The 18,388-nt window shown below is 42.2% G+C and overlaps 1 protein-coding gene and 1 non-coding gene across 5 annotated transcripts in view; one reads left to right on the top strand and one right to left on the bottom strand.

Annotated features, from left to right (window-relative positions):
* LOC133452554 (ATP-dependent 6-phosphofructokinase, platelet type-like) overlaps window positions 1–13,911 on the top strand; it is a 78,154-nt gene extending 64,243 nt beyond the window's left edge. For 2 of the 4 annotated variants that reach the window (XM_061731945.1, XM_061731944.1), the window contains exons 14-22: window positions 1,283–1,353; window positions 1,612–1,699; window positions 6,002–6,154; window positions 8,556–8,720; window positions 9,734–9,795; window positions 10,288–10,399; window positions 11,199–11,298; window positions 11,423–11,528; window positions 12,908–13,911. In XM_061731945.1, coding sequence (XP_061587929.1) covers window positions 1,283–1,353; window positions 1,612–1,699; window positions 6,002–6,154; window positions 8,556–8,720; window positions 9,734–9,795; window positions 10,288–10,399; window positions 11,199–11,298; window positions 11,423–11,528; window positions 12,908–13,064 — 1,014 coding nt within the window. In that variant the 3' untranslated portion in view covers window positions 13,065–13,911. Of the gene's footprint in view, window positions 1–1,282; window positions 1,354–1,611; window positions 1,700–3,473; window positions 3,627–6,001; window positions 6,155–8,555; window positions 8,721–9,733; window positions 9,796–10,287; window positions 10,400–11,198; window positions 11,299–11,422; window positions 11,529–12,907 lie in introns of all 4 variants that reach the window. The other 2 variants (XM_061731946.1, XM_061731943.1) reach the window with 1 other exon arrangement.
* Window positions 13,912–15,291: 1,380 nt separating this feature from the next.
* trnal-aag (transfer RNA leucine (anticodon AAG)) lies at window positions 15,292–15,373 on the bottom strand. The gene has a single exon. It is a non-coding gene; the product is annotated as a tRNA-Leu (tRNA).
* Window positions 15,374–18,388: the final 3,015 nt, after the last annotated feature.

Genomic DNA, 18,388 nt, shown 5'->3' with positions numbered 1-18,388 from the left:
TTAAAAGAGAAGTGCTGACTTTTTCGGCACACTGGCGTAAATATCCTCGCCAATTTTTAAAAATAAATACACTTAATTGTACTGGAAAAATCTTTGAATCACTCTCGGATGTAATAAGAAAGATTTTGCTTTGGATTAAATTTCCTATAAAAAAGCGAAATATAAAAAAAAACATACTTGTTTCTGTTTATCTTTGTAAAATGATATTAAAAGTATCTTACATAATTTGAAAAAAAAACGAGAAATTTCAAGAAAAGATGTTTTACATAATTAGAGTGTAAACAAAGTGCATATTTCCTTTAAAATGAACTAAACTGATATTGGATTAGATAACAATAGTAAAAAAAGAGAATAAGAAAAAAAAATGTTCGCACCGTTTTTGTTATTTTGAGGGTGCGGCCTGCAAGAAAAAAATTGGTCAAATCCGGCCCGCCAAGAAAAATGAGTTTGACACCCCTGCCTTACAGGGTGGTGGGGGCCTGCTGGAGCCTGTCCCAGCTCATTACAGGGGTAGACCCTGGACAGGCGCCAGTCCATCCCAGGGCCACTTATACCCCTCTTCCACCAAACCGGTTCCAGGGCTGGTTCTGGAACCAGGATTTCTGTTTTCCACTGACAAAGAACTGGCTCCGGTTCCAAGGTAGCACCAACTCTTTGCTGGGCTAGAGGAAAGAACCGCTTACGTAAGCAGAGGGGGGGGAGTTGTTAAGACCAACGGCAATAGCAAGACTGCGAGACGGCAACATTTTCAAATAAGCAACAAATGAATATGGATGCAGCAAAGCAGCAGTGGTCTGAGGAGGAGACGACCTATCTATTGGCATTGGATCTGCCATTTTCTGATGACAATGAAGTAGCGTAAATCCAGAAGCAGCAGTTGTACAACCGCGAGGTCGTTCCATAGTTGTTGCTACACGCACACATAACTGAAGTTTGCAGTGACCTTAGCACCCGAGCTATGGAAAAGAAAACCGGTTCTCAGTTGGTTCGCAAGTTGAACGAGTTGCGAACCAGAACCAGCACTGGCCCAGAACCAGCACTGGAACCGGTTTGGTGGAAAGGGGGTAATATATGGACAGGCAATACAGGCAATTTAAAACCATGAATTCACATAGCATGCATGTTTTTGGACTGGGGGGAGGAAGCCGGAGTACCCGGAGGGAACCCACAAAAGCACGGTGAGAACATGCAAACTCCCGGGAGTTCAACCAGGAACCTTGGTGCCATGAGGCATCATTGCTAATCGCTAAGCCACCGTAACTGAGAGGTTTTGTTTCATCAGATCAAGGAGATTAAATGGGGAGATGTTGGCGGCTGGACAGGCCAAGGTGGCTCCCTGCTGGGGACCAAAAGGTCGGCTACTTTTCTCTTTCTTTCTTTCTTTCTTTCTTTCTTTCTTTCTTTCTTTCTTTCTTTCTTTCTTTCTTTCTTTCTTTCTTTCTTTCTTTCTTTCTTTCTTTCTTTCTTTCTTTCTTTCTTTCTTTCTTTCTTTCTTTCTTTCTTTCTTTCTTTCTTTTCTTTTTCTTTCCCTGAATTACAAGTTTAGTTATCAAAGAGTGAGACAACTGTGAAGTGTTAAGGGGTTTGATTGTATTTCTTTTTATGGGTCAGGACCCTTCCAGGGAAACATCTGGATAAGATCGCCGAGCAGATGAGAATCCATAACATCAATGCTCTGCTCGTAATTGGAGGGTTTGAGGTATGTAACGTTACCTGATTATAGGGGGAAAATTGCTTTTTTCAATTTTGTATTATTTTACCTGAGAACAGGGTTTATCACTTTAAACAATATAATGAAATGTTAAACTTGCTCTATATTACCGAAATGTTTCAATGAGCTAATGATAACGTTCAAAAACAGGACGTTTGAGTAATCACTTCCTCAGATTAGCCTCATCGTATGTGTTGTACTGTACAGCATCATCAACGTTAATTTAGCATTTATTGATTCAATTCAATCCGTTTGTTTTAAACCATATTATTCTCTTTGACATGTTCATTTGCAGATGTTGAAATTAGATTTTTAAAATACCATTAAGATGCTTGAATGTTGCAGGATGACCTTGTTTATGTTGTATGTATATAACTTATTGGCCAAGCTGCAAAACCAAACCATGTGTAACCTCGGATTTACCATCATTAACGCTCTTTCAAGCTAAATCTGGATTTAACAGTCAGGAGAGAAGAGAAAGAGAAAGGTTGTTGGAGGTAATCTGCCATATTTTGAAGCTCCCAGGTTTTTAAAAATTTGCAAGTTGCAGGGATGATTAGATTTTTAGTAACATGGAAGAGGACTCGGCGAGCATCTCCTTCTCTGAGCTTACTTTCTTGCTCTAGGTGTCTTTTTTTTCCTTTTAACAAGATGATATTTATTGAAACAACTGTTATAAATAGATTCATGATACTCACACAACAATCAGCAGTTTCTGCTGTCAGAGAATAAATATGGCCCATAGTTGCTGAGATGAAGGAGTTATTGAAACATACTCAGGAGAAAAATTTTTTTTTCAGCTATTTATCTTTTTTCCTGAAAGATTCATCTCCTGCTTTAAATCATCATCATTTCTACTCATATGTACAAATATACAGTACCAGCAGCTACTGGCTACTTGTAATGAAATGATCCTTGTCTGACGCACACACACACACACACACACACACACACACACACACACACACACACACACACACACACACACACACACACACACACACACACACACACATATTGACACATCTTGTGTCAGTTTGGTTTTCTTTATTTGCAGCTTGGCCAAATAGAATGCAACATTTTTCCATGTTTATCTTTTTTATGTGAGCAGCTACAACATCGACTTCCTGTCTGTGTCTCACTGTCATGAGTGGCTTGGCTCTCTCCTGTTGGCTTCTCCCACCAGTAACCTCCTCCCAGACCTTTGTTTGTCCCATCGCTGCCTCAGATTTCTATCACCGCATCAACCCATCAGCAGGCCCCACCCACCTTCTTACACAAACCACACCCACAACGATCCCCGCATAAATCTGAAGATATTCGAATACTCAGCGTGTTCAGACTAAAAGATTAAACTGATGCAACTGATGATAAAGAGTTATACTAATCATGTATCATTTCAAATGATATAATGTAGTATAAAGGTTTTTTTTATCATCTTTACAGTTGCATTATTTAGCAGAATGGTACATTTGAAGAAATTAAGACGGATTTCTTCTCTCATATCTTTCTCGATGACTGCTGGAAGACCAGAGATGAAAACATGGTCAAAAATACACCGAAACAATCTTATATAATCTCTTTGTGTCGTATGGAATCTGGCCAAATCTTCCCCCTCCATGCCCCTCCCACCTTAACTTGTCTTCCCCTGAACGTTCACCTGTGTTGTCTTGCCCATTGTGTCTCTGGAGACCTCAGCAGAAGGTATCTTCACTGATCTGCCTTTTGTGTGCACCTCCTCAAAACCGACCCGCCGCTGCAGGCCTACGTGGGATTACAGGAGCTGTCCCTGGCGCGGGACAAACATACCGAGTTCTGTGTGCCCATGGTCATGGTCCCGGCCACCGTCTCCAATAACATACCGGGTTCAGACCTCAGCATTGGTTCAGACACGGCTCTGAATGCCATTACTGATGTAAGTGTGGCTGGGTGAGAGTGCATGTGTGTGTGTGTGTGTGTGTGTGTGTGTGTGTGTGTGTGTGTGTGTGTGTGTGTGTGTGTGTGTGTGTGTGTGTGTGTGTGTGGATGCAACAGTCGCTGCAGTTTGGGGCTGCGCTTCCTGATGGCTTGCATGTGCCACTGACGAGCCGAGCTTCAGATGATAAGCTCAGAGTTGTCGGTGCAGCTTCATTGCTTAAAGTCGGGTCGGGGGCCCAGTTGTGGACCAAGGCGACGCTAGAGACACAGAAACAGAAGGTCTGGATGCAGGTCATCTGGCCGACTCCGGTGCGGTCCTCCGGGTCAGAAAGCCTGCAGGACCGAAGCCCAGAAACCATTTGGAGCATTGGATCATCAGCAGACGTTTGTGTCTGCAGGATTAATGCTGAGCTACATCACATACATTTCTGGGAAGATGAATAAGAAATGGTGGCGATGAGATGTGCGAGATAGAAATCCCACCGGATTATTGTGAGAGTCCAATTATCCAAAATGTCCATAAACAAAGGTTTATAAAATAAATAAATACATTTTTCCCTGAGTAATCCCACAATGGGGAAATGTATTTGCATTTAACCCATTTCTAGTCAAAGGTGGTTGACCCCCGGTTGCAATCAATCTTATGCATTCTTAATTTATGGACAACTAAGGAGACAATTAAGGAGACAATTCCTTCTATAAAACAAGTTGTACACCAGTTAATTCAACAACAAGACCCTCTTCTTCCTGTATTTATTAAGAAAACAACTAAAAAGACTGAACAGAGGTCGAGTAAACACCTGCCACGCAGACATGTTCACAGCCGCTACGCTAACAGACGAAGAACAGCCGCTCCGGTACATTTACTGACACAACTTAGGTCTCGCTTGGCTGAATATATCTGACACAGGCTAACAGGAACCGACCCAGGTTTGAGCAGGGTCTGGGCAGAACCGGGCTACACGAAACGAGAAGCCACATCAGTAACACGCCAGCAGTCCAGCGCATCGAGTCCAGCAGGAAGAAGGCGAGCTCAGTGCCGGTTCTGCACCTTGTTTCGTCTCGTAGCGCTCGCCCAAGAGTAAAAGCCAGTCTTATAAGTCAGTGAAATGTCTTTTGAAACAATTGTGCATTTTTTTTTTGGTTCATGAACCAGATCTACAGACATGAACACTAAACGATTGTAGGTCAGTATTCAGGATTTCCTGTGATCTGTCAGTTATGCAATCCTGTGGTTTATACGAGGTAACGTGAGCCTCTGCTCGATGACGTCTTACTCGGTCAGTGAGGGTCTAAGAGAGAGTTTCCAGTGTTGCCGTAGAAACAGCCTCCATCTCAGCCTGTAAGCGGGTCAGACCCTGACAGGAGGCCCCGCTCGTGTTGTCAGACAAACATTCATGATGGTGGCTGACTGAACCCGACTGCTTGTTTGCACCAGCAAGGAAGTTCTTGCTGGTTGGGGGGGGCGAGCTGGCTTCCAGGTAAGTGTAGGGGCATGCGCTTGACAGGCATGTTGCATGTTTCTGCTGCGTGTTGCGTAGCTGTTGTGTATGTGTGTGTATGTGTGTGTATCCGTGTGTATCTGTGTGTATGTGTGTGTTTGGTAAACAGCAGGCGAGTAGACGTGGGTGTCGGTCAGTCCAATAAGGACTCTCCGCCCGGAGACGGGACAGTTGGTCAGTAAGTCCTTATGCTGGTCAGCCACGAGGAGGTGTAGCGTTTCAATGATTGATTGATTGATTGATTGATTGATTGATTGATTGATTGATTGATTGATTGATTGATTGATTGATTGATTATCACTGTTTCCAGCCGAGGCAGAACTCTCCACCTCGTAGGTCTTTGCTTCTTGGACATAAAAGGCGACGTGGCTCAGAACGTCAGGAGTCTCTCTTGAGTTTTTATCTCTGTTACATGGCAGCTACAATGACCCCCCCCACCCCCACACCACCTCCCTTCAGTTCCCTCTCAGCCACTGAGAAGCCCCGCCCCCTGCCCCACCCCCAGTCCCCTGGAGAGAGCCAACCAGAAGCACACACGTTACAGAGCTGCATGTTCATGGTCCAGCGTCTCCCTTGTCTCGTATCCTTCCTGCGGTACCTGAGTGGTCGAGGATGTGATCACCCCCCCCAGTAGATGGCTGTTTTGTGTAAATAACACACATTGCCAGCAGCTACTACCACATGTAGCATTGACACAGTTGAGTTTCAACCCAACACATCAGTTACCGTAGCAACAAAGGATACAAGATGAGGGAGGCTCTGGGCGCCATGAAGCAGCCTGCAGAAACACACACACACACACACACACACACACAAACATGCGGGCTTCACCCCTAGAGGTCTAACCCCATGTCCCGGCCGCCACCACCAGGCCTTTGAGTCCTTACTGCAGCTCTACGAGGCCCGCGCCGACTACGAGGAGTTTTGCATCCCGATGTGCATGCTGCCTGCCACCATTAGTAACAATGTGCCCGGCACTGACCACAGTATCGGAGCCGACACGTCGCTCAACGCCATCGTGGAGGTAAGGGCCCGGTCCGAGGAGGAGACATTTATGGCAGCAGTTCGTACAAGAGATGATGTCAAGAGCAAAGTAAACTAGATCAGCCCCAAGAAATGTATGTGTGTAGAGAAGTTCATGCTTCAGATAAATAATAAATATTTGGTGGCGCCTTTCAAGTCCCCCAAGGTCACCGTACAAGAATAAGAGCACAATATGTAGCATAAGCATAGCATGCAGCATAAGCATAACAATCAAGCATAAAATGACAACAAGCAATAAAATCCAAACAACGTTAACTGATATTGTGGCTAGAGAGACAGTGTGCAGTCAGAGAGAGTATGCCAGTTTGAAAAGGTGAGTTTTGAGTTTGGATTTGAAGGTATAGATATACGTTGAGATTTGATTTGATTTAAAAACAAGTACCGTATTTTCTGGACTATAAGCCGCACCTGCATATAAGCCGCATCCGCTCTATTTAAAAAAAAAAAAAAAGATATGCAAGCCACAGATATTTATGTTGTTAGATTAGATATTTACTACATGTACAGAAGGATTTTGAACTGTAAATGATGTACATGTTTGTACCTAAATAGATCCTTTCCTAACAGTGTCTTTTAACACGGCAGCAACTTTGCTGATTAAAACGGGACAGAACTAAGAGAAAATAATCGGTATTTATTTATCTGTTTGAAATCTGCTTCTACCTACTCTGCTAAAGAAGAAGTAGTGTATTCTTCTTTGCATTTATTTTGTCTTAGTTTTGATTCTAATTCCGGTTAGAGCGCCCCGAGTGGTGGAAGAAAAATCCACAGAATAGCCGCACCTTTGTATAACCCGCATGGTTCAAAACCTATGAAAAAAGTAGCGGCTTATAGTCCAGAAAATATGGTAGTTAAAAGACTAAACTGCACTGGGTTTTACCTTGAAGCCTGAGTCCAAGTCCGTGTGTCGTGGAAATAATAAGAAAACAGAAGAAAAATCCTGAGAAGAAACAGAGCAGACAGCCAATCTACAATTGATTGATTGAAACCTTTATTGTCCCCTCTGGGGAAAATCAGTTGTCAAACAGCTCATGACATTTAAAAAGAGGAAGAAAAAACAGAAAAACAGAGTTGCCAATGCAATAATAAATATAAACTGCTGCAGGTCCAATAAATATGAAGTGCTGGTAGTTTGTTAAAGTGCAACATGTGCAGATAAAAGTCCCAAGTCAGTTACCCTCTAGCTCCCCGTCCCTGCAAGACCTGGTCATAGAGTCGGAGTGCAGCTGGAATACATGACTGTCCAGATCTCTTTGTGCTCTAATACAAGTTAGTTGTATTGATATGTTATCTAAAAGGTTGGTTTTCATAAAGAAGTATATTAATGGGATGAAAGCAGAGAGAAAACCTGGGGTAAGCTGCTAAGATGGCTACAAGACCCCGAGGTGGTCCACGCCTCAGAATAAGCGAGCAGGAGTAAAAGTACGTCTGTGAGTACATGTGTCTGGAGGAGAGCTACGGCGTACCTGCATGTTGCTGGCTGCTCTCAACTATGTGCTGGTAAAGTTTGCAGACGATGACGTCGGACTGGTTGTTTCAGTTCTGGTTTCAGATGTGTGACAGTCCAACCGTCAGAGTGACACAGTGAGCACGGAAACCTCAAACAAGCTGCACCTCTGAGGCTCTCGGAGGCTCAGATAGATGAGGCTGAGCACTGTAGCGTCCTGACGCGGTGGACTTCACTGGTCTGATACAGCCCAGATTCACAGGCTGACTCTCAAACCTGGACCTACGGAGGGTTTATACGCCGCCTCCTTATTAAGACCAGTGATGCATGAAACACGCAGCTTAGATTGAATTATCAGAAATATCAGATCCTGACATGAAGTTTCACAGTTTTGCTGCAACTTCTGAGTCAACCTGTGCATCTGTGGATGATCTGAAGGTATTTGATCGACTTTAAAGTAGAGCTGTTTCCCACTAAAATTATCCCAGATGTTGACTTCACATGTCACAAAGTTTATTTGTTTATTTATTAGGATCCCCATTAGCCATCACTCTGTTATGGGAGTAATGGCTATTCTTCCTGGGGTCCTCACACGGGACTCAATTATATACATAATAATAATAAAAACATACAGAATAACAATAAAATATAGAATTATACATGGTAGTAACAAGGAAAAACTACAATATTAAATAATACCACAGTGTCGACTACTAATTACAATTGGAAAAGATTGTTAAAATCTGTTTTCACACCAACTCAACCAAGTCTGGCCCTGAATCTCTGTGTAAAGTGTTTTAGAGACGGCATGACCCAAATATTTATGATTTTGACTGTAATGATCCTATTTCAGTTGAGTCAGCTCTACTTTAAACTCGGAGCAGCTAGAGCTGCTGCTGGTTCAGTAACTGTATGCCGTGTGTGTGTGAACCAGACGTGCGACCGCATCAAGCAGTCGGCCAGTGGCACCAAGCGGCGGGTCTTCATCATCGAGACCATGGGCGGCTACTGCGGCTACCTGGCCACCGTGGGCGGCCTGGCTGCCGGCGCCGACACCGTCTACATCTACGAGGAGCCGTTTGACATCCGTGACCTTCAGGTGGGTGAGGAATTTCAGACCTCGTCATCTCGGTTTCACTTGTTTGTGTTCGTGTCCTGATTTCATCCAAACTACGGCTACATAGCAGACCTAACCCCGGGCCCGTCTGCAGCTCCAGTCAGTCCATCACCAGCGCAGCCCGGGTGGGCCAGGAGTGCGCAGGTGACCCAGATTAAAGCCGTGCACATGAAGCTCCTTATTAATAACCTCTGAGCCGCGTCACTCTTTCCATAACAGTCAGATCCCATCAGGTGATTGGAGGCGTCATCAGGACGGTCTGTGTTTGTTGTCATGGTCACATGGCCGCACTTTTTTGTTTTTGTTTACTATATGGTTCTTTGTTTTGCGCTGTGCTTTCATACTTGTCATGTTGGTTTCTGCAGACGTATATTTGCCTTGTTAAAAGCAATTTTGCCCCTTATGCAGTTTTATTATTATACATGTGGAAATGTCAGCAATTATTATAAACAATTCAAATTGTATTTTATTTTGAAAGTACATTACCGCTTATGTTTGCTTTTTCTGATGCTGATCTTGGCCCAGATGTTTCAGTGTCCAGTATTATATTTATTCTCTTTACAAGTAAAGCATTTGTTTTATTATAATGGATTTTATTTCTTTATATTATTAAAATTTTATGATGTATAATCGTTTTTTGTGCATGAAGAACCCACCCCCCCCCCCCCCTAAAAAAAACAACAAACAGTCCGTTTGACTACGTCAACATGGCAAGAAAGTTTTGAATCTTGAATAATGTCAATAATGGCTGCAGAAAAAGTTCTAAGTAATTTACGAAAGCAGAAAAAAAGCTTCTTTAAACATCACAACAGAACTATCCGCTGCAGATTTTCACGGGTATAAAAGAGCGGATGTGGCGCCCCCTGCTGGCTGAAGTGCTGCCCTGCAGCTCTCTCTCCGGCCGTGGAGCGGTGACACACATGAGTTTGAGACTGATCGTGCAGGTTGCAGGCCATCCTCGCTCTGGTCTCACGCACAGCTTTGTTCTGTTTCAGGCCAACGTGGAGCACCTGACGCAGAAGATGAAGACGACCATCCAGAGAGGCTTGGTGCTCCGGTGAGTCTCCAACTTGGACATTCTGAAATTTCACCTGTAAAAGCTGCTGTTTCCTTTCCTTTTACTTTCTCTAACAAGCTGTTAGGATTTGGGCATGCAAGTATGTGTCTGGTTGATGAAAATAATGCACGAATATGTTTTTTCCCATTTCAAATCAGTAAGGAACATAAGAGCTTCTTATCGCCATCAGCCGGCCTGCAGCTTTTCCAGCACGTCCTCTGTTGCGTTTATTTTAGTCCACTGCATCACCGTGAGCTTTGAATTGCTCCCAGCAGGACAGAGGTCTGTGGAAATAGGACAGATGTAATATTTTGGACAGAGTGTAGGTGACATTGTGAGTCGGTGCTGCTGGTTGCACTTAAAGAATCATTTATCAGAAGATGCCCTGAAGCCCGGCGGTGCATAGCGGGCGCATGTGCAGGCTGCAGGCTGGGTCAAAGACACTTCTTTATCTCTCCCCCACCCCTTTACCTTGTCTGCTGCGTGTTTCAGGAATGAGAGCTGCAACGAGAACTTCACCACCGACTTCATCTACCAGCTGTACACCGAGGAGGGCAAAGGCGTGTTCGACTGCAGGAAGAACATCCTCGGCCACATGCAGCAGGTCAGACACACAAATTAACCGCACTAGTGACGCAAGAGGGATCATACAAGGGTCATTCCTACTATTCGTTGACATTTCATTGTGGTTTACTTTCTGCCAAAAAACGTTAAAATTCTCATGATTTTTTTATTTAATCTGAGGGAGGGCTTTTTTAAATTATAAGAAAAGCATATTGGCCCAGCTCAGGATATTATGGCCTAATAATTTTTACCAAATTCTTTGCATGTGACATAGGCCAAATGTCCGCCCTGTTACAGGACATTCTCATGTTTATTACTTAGTTTTTAATACACAGTTATTGTAATATTTACATTTTCTAAGAGCTAAATTGTCCCTTACTTGTTAGTGAATACTAGGTTAAAATATATTTGAAGTGTAAAGTATTATCTTGAAAAAATATTTTATCATCTATTTTAAGACACAATGTAATTTCAACATGTTTCTTTTATAATAAACAAGAATTTCAATAGAATTTGGCACAATTTTTAAGTTATTTCACTCTGCCAAATTATTCCTTGCAAGTAACCACAAAGACCTGCTTATTATTTTTTGATTTTATTTAATTATTAAAAAAAAACACACAGGTAACAGTGTGGACAGAATGATTTGTAATTGACCTGTCGTTCCCTTCGAGACCTGAATTTTGGATTCAGATTTGAATTCAGGTTTGCAATGAAATCGTGTCGCTATTTAACTGCATCTGCTGCATTTTGTATTTCAGGAACCATCTGAAAGACCTTTTTAATTCATTTATTTAGTGTAAACTAAAACTAGTATTCCACGTGTGTCGGATTCACAGGGAGGAGCTCCATCTCCCTTTGACAGAAACTTTGGCACCAAAGTTGCAGCTAAAGCCATACAGTGGATCACTCGGACCCTCAAGGAGTCCTACAAAGGAGGTGAGAGTGATTTCCTGAGGCCCAGTTACAAGTATGCATGACTTTCTGGGTGCTGTGCTCCTCTGAGCGTCAGCGGGCGCGGTGCAGCTCCGGTTGTAAATGCCGGTGTTTCTCTCTGCCACAGGGAGAGTGTTTGCCAACTCGGAGGACACTGCCTGCCTGTTGGGGATGCGTCGCAGGGCTATGGTCTTCCAGCCCGTGGCGCAGCTCCAGGACGAGACCGACTTCGAGTAAGAAAGACATTTTAATACTTGACTTTAAAAAGCATACTTACATTAGGTTTGGAATTTTTTAAATCTTCCTGCTCATAGCATAATAGATGTTTTGATGTATAGTTCTATCACTGAGCACCAACAATAAAGAAGATTTGAAAGCTGGGTTTGGGCCATAAAATCAGCAGGTCGGGGACTTCACTCTCATTAATATATGAAGAACAGGAGAGTTTATACAACTAGCAGTGGAGCGTGAATACATCTTCTGAGGTTTTGTGCGTACTTTACTTGAGCATTTTCATTTCGTGTGTAAAGTTCAGGTGTTGTTGAATGTAATCAAGTAGCTTTTCAGTGTCAGGTGTCTTCATCTGTTTCACAAAACACAACATTGATGTCCTGATTGCTGGAAAATGCAATCCTTCGCTCCGTTTGGTCCTGCAGCTACTGTGCATGCCGACTTGTTGATGTGATAGGAGGAGTTAAAAAATTGGAATAGAAAGTCCAGCTGATGGAAACGCTTCAATATCACTAAAACTCGCGGTTCCTTAAAAAGTCTTTTGCTAAAATAAGGCCTTTAAATGTCTTAATTTGTCTTAAATCTCAATCCAAGGGTCTTAATTTTAGAGGGAATGTATCCAGTCATCATTAAAATGTTTATTTAATTTTTTTTAGGAGAATCTCCTGCAGAGGTTCTAAATATGTGTTGCCAGGTTGGGCTGCTTTTCCTGGTTTTTACTAAATATTTAGGGGAAATTATTAACAAAAAAATTGCTATTATGGAAGAGAAAGGTAGAAACTTACTGATATTTTATTTGCTTTAATCTACTCAATTTAATTGTAGTCTTTGTTTGGAGCCTGAACTTTTTTTGGCTATTTAGTGGTGTTGTGAAGCTTGAAATGTATTATGCATTTAATAATTGACGGTTTTAATATAGAGAATGTATGATTTGGGCTGGTTTATCATTATTTCGGCGGGTTTTACATTGTGTTTGGGCTGGAATCTGTCACCCAGATCTGGCAACCTCAACCTCAGCGCTGGATTTCTTAGTGACTTGTCTTTTTGGTCTTAATTTTTGTTTGAAAATGGTATTTAAAAAGTCTTAAATTTACCTTGGTCAAACCTGTAGATACCCTGCTTATATATTGCTTTATATAAGTCCCTGCAAGTGGTTTTTCTGATGATTTGATACAACTGTAAACTACAAATATGCAGTGAAAATAACTTGCAACTACAGGTCACTTGTAGTGTAGAAAAACAAAAAGTTACATTTGAATTTCTTTAGGAATCTATCCTGGCGTTTGGAAATACAGATATTGACCTAGTTAGAAACATGTAAAACATAAAACATAACTGGGATCTTCATGATTTCCCCTCGTCTCCAACCTTTACCTCCCAGCCACAGGATCCCCAAGGAGCAGTGGTGGCTGAAGCTCCGTCCCCTCATGAAGATCCTGGCCAAGTACAAGACGAGCTACGACGTCTCCGACTCCGGCCAGCTGGAGCACGTGACCCGGGTCCGGCCCAAAGACAGCGACACCTCGGCTGCGATCTAACTCCACGCAGAGCTTCCCTCCCCACAACGAACCAGCTCCACAAATCTGTGACGGTCGCTCACCTAAAGATATATCGAGCACTGACGGGCTGCAAACTTGGCAAGGTAGAGAGTGGGTAGTTTAAAGAGAGCTATATGTAGACGGCACCTTTCAGAGAGGAGATTCTATGTTTTTGATCAGTTAAACTTGAAGATGGTTGTTTGGAAAAACTAACATTGTATTTTCTAGACCCCCAAAGTCATAACTAAAATACTAATATCTATATATATATATAGATATATATTTATGCACTCCTGATGATGCACTGTAAGTATTTAAGTTTTAGTTTCAGACAAATGTAGCTGTATCCATCTCTTTTTTGTTTTGTAAACGCCACGCTGGTCAAACATCGATGTTGTGCGAGCACAGCCACGCTGAGGCGGGTGATGCTTTCAGAGTCCAGCTTTTATCATCATACTGTATTTTCTACAACACATTGAGCTCCATAGTTAATATTTATCCTAAAGCTGCTTATAAAGAAGGAATCAAGGCCAGGACTTTCACACTTTGATTGTAAAAACACTGAAAAACGTGATGGAAGACGTGTTCATGGAGGCTGCAGGGCGAGCTGGTCGTGTCCCCCGTCAACCGCTAACTGTGCGTGATTGCTGTGTTGTTGCCTTTTGCTGCTTGTGTCTATGCTCGGCTTTATATGGCACCTTTTAATAGTGGTTAAATGTAAGTTCCGTCCTGCAAACTGTTGTAACACAGCAGTGAGGTGCACAATGTCTGTCTGAAACTGCCAAAATTAACGCTACGTGATGCAAGTGTCCTCTCCGAGTAAATAAAGAGTTTATTGTGTGGAAAATAGAGAGTACTGTGTTGTATTTGTGTGGGTTTTTGGGAAATAACGGGGTCTTAAGTTAAAAGAACATTTTACAATGTTAGTTTACGTGAATTGATAAATGAGATGCAAGTGAAGTGATGTAATTTCACAGGTTACAGTTATATTCAAGAATATATAATGATATATCAGTCAAAACATACTTTTTCTTGCATAGCGCCCCCGTGTCTGACAAGTGTACTTTTTTGTGACTGCCGTGGAGTCGGGTATGGTCTGAGCCCTGCGAATGGCTTCGTACATAAGTTTAGGAAAAATAAGAGCTAGGCCTCACAACGTATTAAAAATAAGAATGCATGTGTATGTCTACCAGTGAGTACGAATTCTGTAAAAAAATCATAGCTCTTGAACAGTTTCTCCAAAACTTCTGCAAATAATCTGACATGACCAGGGGTCCGTTTCACAAAGCAGGTTCAACAAACTCTGAGTCTAATCCTGAACTCTAAGTTGATCTACTCTGAGATCGGAAACTCTGAGTTTTGGGTTCCAGAACAGCAGTTTAGAGTTAATTTACTCAACTCCAAGTAGTTTCACCTGGAGTTAAGCGCGTGCGCCACAACTATAAAAAGCCAGCATCAATTGAGCCCTGATACAATGATTCACCATGGCAACCGGCGACTACATAAGATCCACCTACTTTTTTTTTTTTTTTTTTTAAACTTTATTTAACATTTCAATTTACAAAATTCCTTTGAGGAAACATTAGTTTCTGAAGATCCACATACTTAGAAGTGTTAATACGTTCGTATGGCGAGTATGAGAGCATATTTCGGAAAAAAAAAAAACAGCTGCAGCAGCAAAATTGGCGTGGGAGAAAGTTGCTGCAGTCAATGTGTAAGTCCCCCCCCCCCCCCCCCCTTACAAAAATGAAAAGGAAGCAGACAACCACGCAATTTAAAAAAAAAAGAAAGGCGGCAAGTGATGGTCCAATGTTGCCCCAGCAGCAGAAAATATTAACGAGGCTGTTAGCCACTGATGGATTAATTATGCAAGTTCATTTTAAGGTAAGATATCAAATCACCCTACCCTCTTATAAATCTGTTTAAGGGAAATATTCAACTTTTTTTTACTCCCTCTTTCTGTCTGTCTGTCTGTCTTCTGCCCTCTCCCTCTCCTTTTTGCATTTGGACTTTAACTGTTTGAAGTTAATGTGTCCCTATGATATTGTTGCACTGACATAGTGAATGAAGTGAACCGAATGAGTTAAATTGCATTTGTCAGATACACTTTTTCTGTTCTCTAATGCTGTATCCCAATCTCCACCCTAAACCCACAAACCTAAACCGTCACAAACAAGGTTTAGCATTTGATGTAAACTGCAGTCATCAGCTTCTAAACATTTGTTGATGGCAGTGGTGGGATTTGAACCCACGCCTCTTCTGAGACTGGAGCCTTAATCCAGCGCCTTAGACCGCTCGGCCACACTACCACTGACAGGTGGAAGAAAGCTGCTTTTCTTTCCAACTTATTCTCCTTCGTTTTCCCTTTTTCATTTGCCCTTTTTCAAAGCTTTTCACTTGATTCATTTGTAAATGTGTATGTTGGAATCACATTTTCAGAGAACTTCTAAGTCTGAGGAAAAACCATAAAAACTCCTTATTAAAAGTTAAAAGACAGATAAGTGTGTGATGTCCCTGTCGGGTGCGGTGGCGCGCACCTGTAATCCAAGTTACCGGGAGGTTGAGGCTGGTGGATCGTTTGAGCTCAGGAGCTCTGAGCTGCAGTGGACTATGCTGATCGGTGTCCGCACTAAGTTTGGTATGGATATGGTGATCCTAGGGGAGTCTGGGACCACCAGGTCGTCTAAGGAGGGGAGCATCGGCCCAGGTCGGAAACGGAGCAGGTCAAATCCCCCGTACCACTCAGTAGTCGGGTCGCACCTGTGAATAGATGCTGAAGTGCAGCCTGAGTAATACAGCGAGACCCAGTCTTTTTACACTCCCTCTACTCTTATAATAACTACCGTCACAACACACCAGCTCCCACATCAGGGGCCCGTTTCACAAAGCAGGTTTAGTGAAAACTCTGAGTCTGTTAACCCTGAAATGAGGGAAACTCTGAGTTTTCCGTTTCACAAAGGGAGGTAACTCAAACCAGAGAAAGAGAGGTAACTCTAGCCTGTTTCACAAAGAGAGGTAACTTAAGCTCTCGGTCAGTTACCGTAGTAACAGACTCTCTGAACCTAACCTGGTCGGGACCAGGTTTATTTCAGCGAACCTGGAGTTTCTCTGTGTCTCCTCCCTCAGTGGCGTCAATTCAGCCAATGGGTCTTTACGCGATACGCATCCGTTTTCTGCACCACGGACAGCAAGCGGCAGAGTTAGAGAGCAGAAAAGGCGTATCTGACAAACGCAACGTATTTTATTCACTATGTCAGTGCAACACAGGGACATCCCAGTTTAACTTCAAACAGTTAAAGTCCAAATGCAAAAAGTAGAGGGAGAGTAAAAAAAAGTCAAATATTTCCCTTAAACAGATGTATAAGAGGATTTATATCTTACTTTGAGATGAACTTGCATAATTAATCCATCAGTGGCTAACAGCCTCGTTAATATATTCTGGACCCATCACTTGCCTTCTTTCTTTTTTTTTATTGCGTGGTTGTCTGCTTCATTTTAATTTTTGTAAGTTAGTAACACTGCAGAGCGCACTTTTTTTTAACTTTATTTAAAACTTTATTTAAAAGTTCCAATTACAGTCAGAACATTGACCGTGGACAGTCAGGCATCAAGGAATTAAATAAACAAATACAGTATGAGACATAAAGTGGATGAAGTGCATAAGTCATTACATAAGTAACATAAATATAATAAAATAAATCAATTTAAATAAAAAGAAAGAAAATGGCAGGACATATATTATATCTGCAGAGCGCACTAAAAACGAGATTGATAGCGACCACTGTCGTCAGGGACGCTGGGACATTTCAAGATATGAGGGGGGGGGGTGGGGGGGGGGGGTACAAGTGTTGGGATAGATAATACCTACTGAAATCCATCATGTTGTTCTGATATGCATTTGTAGTTATTTTATATGTATGAAGTAATAGAATACATCAATACAAATAGATACAGAGTAATTCCATAAATGTATTTAAAAAAAAAACATTTACATTCTCCCCTGAAGCCGAGGTGTGGCAGCTGCCGTACCCAATTGACGGCCCTGATCTAATTGACAATAAAATTTCTTTTTTTTTTTCAAAATATGCTCTCATACTCGCCATATGCACGTATTAACGCTTCTAACTCCAGTGGCGTGAAGTATGTGGATCTTCAGATGCAAACTAACGTTTCCTCAAAGGGATTTTGTAAATTGAAAAGATAAATAAAGTTAAAAAGAAAAAAAAAAGAAAATGTATGTCGCTCTTTTGTGTCGCCGGTTGCCATGGTGAATCCTTGTATCAGCGATCTACTGATGCTGGCTTTTTATTTCCCTCACGCTCGCGCTTAACTCCCGGTGAAACTACTTAGAGTTGAGTAAATTACCTCAAATCCGCTGTTCTGGAACCGAAAACTCAGAGTTTCCGATCTCAGAGTAGATCAACTAAGAGTTCAGGATTAAACTCAGTGTTTGTTGAACCTGCTTTGTGAAACGGACCCCAGCTCTTCACATCTTGTTGCTGCTTTTCTCTCTTCTGTTGCATTCAAAACAACTACAATTTCTTGCTCCTACAGCGCCTCCACCTGGAGAAAACGATTAATCTCAGCACTTGTTATGCCCACTATAGTGTGATCACATTTATGACTATGTGAATTTGATATTTCATGTTTAATTTTATTTCAATGAGTAACCAGCCTGTTTTCACCATAGCTACATTAAGAATCTTGTAGTTTCCACATCAGGAGTAATTAATGTTTGTAGTCAGCAGGGGGCAGTGCAGCGCCTCACTTGGCTTTAGGTCCGTCTTTACGACAAGTCTCCCTCTTTCTGCTGAGCGAAACAAGTGGGACAGACGTGGAGTTGCCATGTCTCATTTATTTCTCCTGTTTTTCAGGTTGGTGAAACAGTAAAATAAGTTACCAACCGTGGTTTATGATTCATAACATGTCACTGAATGTCTGAATACTCACAGAAGGGGTTGTTTTGATAATATATGAACGGTTTTGTGAGGCTAACATAGTAGCATGTTTAGCTGGTGTATCCTGAGTGAGGGAACCGCTCTGTTTGTATTCAGTCACGTCAGTCTCAGTTTTAGTTTTGGCTCCATGAACATTTCTGTAGCGTTCATAATATTGTTAAGGTTCTTCTCTTCCGGCTCTCAGCGAAGGCGGACGCTTCTCTGCTCCTCTCCCTTATCTATCTGCCCTGCTACTGCTTTTTGTCCTGTCTCATCTTCAGAGTCTCTTCTTTTCACTCCTCCGAAACTCTACAACCATGGAATTGATTAACTGGTCTCTCAGCACAATCGACCAAATTTTTGCGACGAGAAATCAGGGGGTAAGGG

The sequence above is a fragment of the Cololabis saira genome, chromosome 10, assembly GCF_033807715.1.
Source record: "Cololabis saira isolate AMF1-May2022 chromosome 10, fColSai1.1, whole genome shotgun sequence".
NCBI lineage: Eukaryota > Metazoa > Chordata > Actinopteri > Beloniformes > Belonidae > Cololabis > Cololabis saira.
The sequence above is the reverse complement of the archived record's forward strand: the minus strand, read 5'-3'. Positions and strand labels throughout refer to the sequence as shown.